Source organism: Alligator sinensis, unplaced genomic scaffold (genome assembly GCF_000455745.1).
Source record: "Alligator sinensis unplaced genomic scaffold, ASM45574v1 scaffold76_1, whole genome shotgun sequence".
NCBI lineage: Eukaryota > Metazoa > Chordata > Crocodylia > Alligatoridae > Alligator > Alligator sinensis.
The window spans coordinates 2,015,076-2,021,676 of record NW_005841865.1 but is presented as its reverse complement, the minus strand read 5'-3'; the positions used below and the strand labels follow the sequence as shown (position 1 = coordinate 2,021,676).

The 6,601-nt window shown below is 48.6% G+C and overlaps 1 protein-coding gene across 1 annotated transcript; it reads right to left on the bottom strand.

The window, feature by feature from the left end:
* Nucleotides 1-2,874: 2,874 nt before the first annotated feature.
* WFDC12 (WAP four-disulfide core domain 12) lies at nt 2,875-6,103 on the bottom strand. The gene is made up of 5 exons (XM_006016667.3): nt 5,910-6,103; nt 4,771-4,914; nt 4,521-4,664; nt 3,853-3,996; nt 2,875-3,304 (listed from the first exon to the last, which is right to left on the bottom strand). Exons 1-5 carry the CDS (start codon nt 6,007-6,009, stop codon nt 3,198-3,200), a joined length of 639 nt encoding a protein of 212 aa, XP_006016729.1. The 5' UTR covers nt 6,010-6,103; the 3' UTR covers nt 2,875-3,197.
* Between the last annotated feature and the right edge of the window lie 498 nt (nt 6,104-6,601).

The following is a 6,601-nucleotide window of genomic DNA, read 5'->3' as shown; positions in this document are numbered from 1 at the left end:
TCTAATCCTCTAGGCCCATTGGCTCTACTGGAGCAGGAGGGACCACACTGCAGAGCCCAAGAGGGAGTGTCTGAAGTGTTACACCTGGTACCTTCATAGATTGGGATGTGAGAGATGCATTTCCTCCCACAGAAGGTCTTGCAGCACTTCTGAGGTCTTGGACACTGGCTGTCATAGTCACAGTCATTCGGAGGGAAGGCCAAAGCGCACCTTATCATCACCTTTGGGCAGGACCAGCCTCTTCCTGCAGGAAAAGTAAGTTCCTGATGAAAGACATCTTGCACTGCAGGACCACGCCAGCTCTGGGCTCAAATGGCATGCAGTCCAAGCAGTGCCACCCCCTGCCATATGCATGAGGACACTCTCTCTCTCTCTCTCTCTCTCTCTCTCTGGGTGTTCTTGAAGCAAGTGCTGTGGGGCCAGAAATCATACACCTCGAGTAAGGGCCCAGGGGCAATTCTTTTTAAACCAACTTGAGGGTTCTTAGAAATGGTTTAAGACTCAAAAAAGATTCTTTCCAGTCTGGCTGATCAGGGTCCATCCCCATATTGATCACAAAGTCAGAGAAATAAAGGCCACCCCCTAGCATCTTCCTGTCTTGTCTTAATTGTCCCAAGGGATAGAGCTCCCTCCCCTTCCCGAGGGAGAATCATGACAGCCTCATACATCCAGGGCTAACAAGGTTCTCTTGAACTTCCCCATGACGTTTCCTCTGCACATTTCACCTTGCTGAGCTCTCTCTGTGTGACACAATAGCCACATCCTCAGCTCCCCTGGGCTCTGCAACTGTATCTGCAGACGATCTACCCCTACCCCTGCTATACTATTTCCTACCCTGCCCCTGCATACTTCTGTCTCTTTGACAACCAGCCCCATCAGTTTTTGACTGTTCTTCTTTGAACTCACCTGAGTGGGCCATCTTAGCAGATGCCAGTGGCAGGTCAGCCTGGTGGACTAGGAGCCCCATGAGAAGGAGGATGCCTATGCACTTCACGACTGTTCTTTTTGGAGCTGGATTTGAGTGCCAGCAGCTGAGCATGCTGCAGTTTTATCTCTAGCTCAGGAGGTGGCAGATGGCTGGAATTTTACCTCCAACTTGGGAGGGAGATGTGATCCGTGAGGGAGTCTCCACAAGGGAGACTCTCCTGAAGTTCACACTGACATTTTCTCTGCTCCATCTCAACCCACAGACTGCTCCCCATGTTACACTGGGGAACTACATCTTGGTCTTTCCTGGGGTTTATACCCAAGAGTATTTATGGACAGAGTCAAACCTGTGCTGCCTCTGAGTCCTACCCTATCCACTTCACTTTTCATCTCTCCTTCTCAACCAGGTCCTTTACCCTCTTATTTGCTTTTCCTCTCCCAGAGGAGACATCCTATCAGGGGTTGGTGACAGCTGAGCCCAGAAAGTGAGGAACCCCATGAGGAGGAAGACAGCCTCTTACTTTTTGGCTTTTTGTCAGGAGCTGGGTCTGAGGGCCACCTGACATTGTATCTCTAATTCAGGAGATGGCAGATAAGACCCGAGAGGAAGGTGCTCTCAACAGCATCAATATTGGTGTTCTCCTTTGAACTACTTCACCTTCAGGTTGATGCAGCAACCTGAGACAGCCACATGGCCCTCTTCTCCCCGCAGCAGCTTTGGGCTGGTAACTGCAGCTGGGGGTTCACTGCCCCTCAGTGTCTTGGGATTCTCTGTTGTGTTTCCTCCCCTATGTCCTTCTCCTGTTTGTCCTTAGCAAGTAAAGTCCTATGTAAGGCTGTCACTGGTTTGAGAAGGGAGTCTGGCATAATGACCACAGCAGAATCCAGTAGGATGGAAAATGACATGGTTTAATTTAGAAGATGACTCTTATAACAAGACCTTAATTCTGAGTGCTTGATTCCTGCAGAACCGGCTTTCTTGCTTCCTACAGGGTGTTGTCCATGCACCATGGATAGCTTGGAAAGATGCAAAAGCCAGTCAGGCGTGTCTGGTTCTAGGTGCCTTGCTGCCCTCTGCCAGCTCTTTCCTGGGACTGTCCACACCAGAAGTCTCCAAACCATACCTTTAATGACACGCTGCTTTTATTTCAGCAGTTTCAGCAGCAGGCTGTCCCACCAAACTATGTCATAGGTTGAAGACAGATCCAGAAAGGCCCTAGTCTTTTGAGTTCATGTGGACAGGGGCTTCATTCAATGAGGTACTTCAAAGTACCCCTCAAAGCAATACTCTGCCCACCAACAACTATTCTTAAAAAAAAACAACACCTCAATGTGTATCTGACAGAAGAAACCAGGAAATCTCTTTTCCTGAAACATGGGCATGTAATGTTTGACTATCAGAAAACTACTACAAGTTAGGGTGACTCCAAATAACCAGGAAAAAGAACAAACAGCTGTCTGTTTTCTACCTGAGCAAATGCCTTGCATAGAACCTTCTATTTGTCCTGAAAACTCCCAAAATATCTTGAAGTGGTTCTGGATTGTAGCCTAGTATTAACACCAATGTCTGGCAAAGACCAAGCGGAGCAACGCAATCCACCACGTTGCCAAACCTAGCCAGGGAGTGCTTTGTGATCAGCCACCCTGACCCTTGTCTTCATGTTGACATGAGATACAATACTGCTATGAGAATCACTGCCAGAGGGCCGAAGTCAGTTCTTACAGCCTGGCTCTTCAGGAATTTCTTTCCGCTATCTCTCCAAAGAGAAGGAGCAAATAATATGAGAACATGACCACACAGTAAGATTTGCCTATCAACAAAGATTTTCTCCTGAGATGCCCTAAGTCCAGAAATCCCTTCTTGTTAGAAGCCAAAGCTCTCAAAACTTGAGTGTATGGTCATGCCCATATACATTTGAGAATCTCCATCAACAACACTGAGGCATGAAAGCAAATCCTTTATTTATGACACAATTAAACAGATCTAATGAAACCCCATTGACTGAGTTGATGAGGGCACCAGGAAAGAATCATATGGTTCCGTACACTGAGATCCACACCAGGACCACCTCTTTCTCCTCTGGGTCATTCATAGAAACATCACTGATAAAAAGCCCAGGGTCACATAGCATGGCACTCACTGTGGTGTCTCTGAGCTGCCTAGGCAATTCTGAACTGACAAAAGTATTCTTCCAGAAAGGTACCGCATGATGATACAAGAGATACATGGAGAATGAGAAAAACTCTCTCCTGCTCCCAGTGTTATGATCTCAAGCTGGAGGGATATGGGATGGTTTCTGGGTGTGGCTTGGGGGTGATTCAGTTCTGTGAGGCTGCAGGGATCCGCAGTCTGTGGGCTTCTGAGGGTGCTCTTGACCTGTTGATGAAATAGGATGAGCCACTAGGAAAAAAAAGAAAAGTACTCAGAAGCTCTGCTCTCAGACTAAGGTGAGAGCTGAGAATCAGGACTCCTGAGTTCTATTCCAGAATCCTGCCTATTTCCTATAAGAATCAAACACTTTTTGTCTAATGGAACCACTAATCCATTATCAATTGGAATCTCTATTCTCTTTCCTTTGCTCTTGGACTCCATGGCCTTCATACAGATTCCCCAAGTTATTCCTTGATATATAGACTTTGTCCTGCTTCTGTATAGGCCTTGAGCAGATCTCTGTGCTGAATGGGGATACTTCAGCCTGAACAACAGCCTGTCCTGAGTATTCCAGTATCACCAGTGATGGGAGAACTGGGAAGATGCCAAGTACCCAGTTTTCTTCCCCAAACAGCTGGTGTGGCTTGGATACCAGCTTAGATCAGTAACAAATCTGTGCCCGAAACCCAGGGCTGTGCTGCTGTCTGCAGGAGGGTGGGAGCTCCCTGCAGAGTCTGGACAAGTCAGATACAAACATCAAAGGGAGCATTTACCATTGCAGGGCTCAACACAGTGCAGCCCACAGCCCGTGTAGCAACACTTCATGCTCGCTGAACAGTCATTGTCCTGTGTGCAATGGTTAGGAGGGTTTAAGGAGTGACACTTCTTATTGATTGGTGGGCAGGTACCAGGTTTCTCTGCAAAAGAGGAAGACCACAGTGTAAGCAATATGCACTGCGAGGCAGGATACATGCCCGAGAAGGTGTCAGCTGGTGTTAACAGAGGTTTTATCTAAGAAGCCTCAGCCCAAACATTCTGAGAGCTCAGGGGTCCAGCACCAGAAAGCCCCTCTCCTGAAGATGACAGAAATGCCTGAGCTGGGCTGGACTCCTTGGCTATATTGAGCCCCCAGCTATGGATTCAGTCACATCCCTTAGTTAACCCACGAGAGAAGTACATTCTACTGCAGGAGAACCACATAATTGCTGATGAACACCCCCCACCCCCCACCCAAGTCCATTAGCTCCTTCCGCTCCACGTTTGATTCCTGCAAAACCCACCAGTGGAGCCATCTCTTGCTTGATGGATCACTTGCCCAGAGATTCGTAACGAGACTACATCTATAGAATTCCATAAGGACAATTCCACTCTAAAGTCCCTTCCTGCCGAGGCTTTAGCCCTGAGAGTCCTGAGCTTGAGAAATACTGGCCCCATGTAGTACCATCTCTGGGATCAAGGCACTGTCTCCCACAGAAGGTTGTGCAGCACTTCATGCTGCCTGAGCACTCGCTGTCCGTATCACAATTGTTCTCTGGGTTTAGCATTAGACACCGCATCTCGATCTCTGGACAAATCCCAGGTTTCACTGCAATGATACAAAGGTTCCCTATGTTACTTTTTGCTTCCAGCTCAAGTACCGCCCCTGTTTCCAGATGGGAGCCCCCGGTGGTTCTGAAAATCGAGACGGTTACCTTCATGAACTGGAACACAACCCAGCCCACAGCTGGTGGCACAGCACTTCTGAGCCCCGGGGCACTGGCTGTCATGGTGACAAAGATTGGGTGGGTTCTCCATCTTGCACGTCATGGTAATCTCTGGGCAGGTCCCTGGCTTCACTGCAAGGAAGATCACAGTAAACACCCGCCCCAAATTAGGGGTAGCAGTGAGCTCCTGTGGGCAGCACCTGTTGGCACTGGGGGACTTCTGGGCTCTGCGAAATTCTGCCATGGCTCAGAGCCTCTTCTGAAATTCCTGGTGCCTGATCCTCCACTTGGTGTTATTCAATTGCTGCCACTTCCTGAAGGGCAAGTACAGGGGAGGCAAGCCCATTGTTTCTATAGGTTTAGTGGCTGAAATATCACTGGATGGAAATGAGAACCAAGGGGTGGGGGTGACCCTGAGCAAGCCTCCAGAACAGTTCTCTGGGCCCTCAAATTCTAGACCCTTGCTACCCAATGGACCTACTTAATGAGACAACACACCTACCCAGCTTCCCAGCCTGGAGGGGACTGGGATCTTATTGCATATGATGCAGGCCTATGCTGCTCTGGGTCTCCTCAGAGCTTGCAAGTCCCAGCCACTCAAAATGGGAGTCTGCTTAATACAGAGTGCCAGCACCTTTGTCAGGGGAAATCAGCATAGCTCCACTGATGTCAGTTGACTTTATGCAAGCTGAGCCTCCAGCCCACTATGCATGGAAATGCACAAGAAAACCCTTCTGTGGCTAGACAGATTAGATTCTGTTCGTTGAGCAAGACTGACACTGCAAACCCCAAACTGGCTGCACCTACTGAAAGACTGACACTGTTCCCCTTGCCATGGCCCATGCATGCTCTCGACACACTATCTGGTCAGTACAGAACCCTGAGCAGAGCCAGGCAAATGCAGTGGGCTGAAGGCCCAGGGACATTTCTTGTCCCTGTTATGGAAGCAGTAGCAATCCTGGAACGCCGAGGATCAGTACAGAGGATAGTCCCATCAGCGCTGTCTTGGGTAGGGCTCTCAGTACAATCTGAAAAGCTCCACACTGCTCTACATTTTCCAGTGTGACAAAAGTTAGCAGCTTTCTGCTCCTTGGACATGGCTGGAGGCAGCTGGTCTTGGCACTTACCTTTCAATGGTGGGTCTCGTAAGGCAGGACTACATGTAGATAGCAGCGCTGTCCAGAAGGTGAGGAGCCCCATAGGGAGGAAGACACCCAGAGACTTCATGATGCTTCCAGGAGCTGAGTCTGAATGTTCAGAACTGAGACTGGCAGGGATTTAAGGTGTTGCCCATCTGGGGCTGGGAAGCACCTGCATACCTGTCAGCACTTTGGCCACCTCCTCCTGCCATTTCACAAGCAAGCTCATGTGGTTTCTCAGTCCTTCCTGGAGCTGAACAAAACAGCCAGCACATGCAGGAGCAGGGTGTTCCCTACATCACTCCATTTTAGGTCCTGATTAACAAAAGATTAATTTAGGAATGTGCTAACACAGCTGCAACATGGTTGATCCAGCCAGGGTAGGCCAGACTCTGCCACGAACCACACCAAAAGCATACAATTGATAAACAATCTCATTCAGAGGCCTAGGTCCCAATACTTAAAGTTGGGGTAGTTTCAGGGATGGAAGATGTTGACAGCAGAACACTTTAGCCCATCTTTTGTTGGCAGAGTCATACCTTCAAGGATGTTCTAGTCAGCACAATGTAAGAGACCAGTTGCTTGATCAGGCTTCAGGACAATGGACAGGGATAGAACAAATGGTTTAATGATTGATTATTTCACTGATATCTCAAGGCCCAGTTCAGTATGTTGGACCT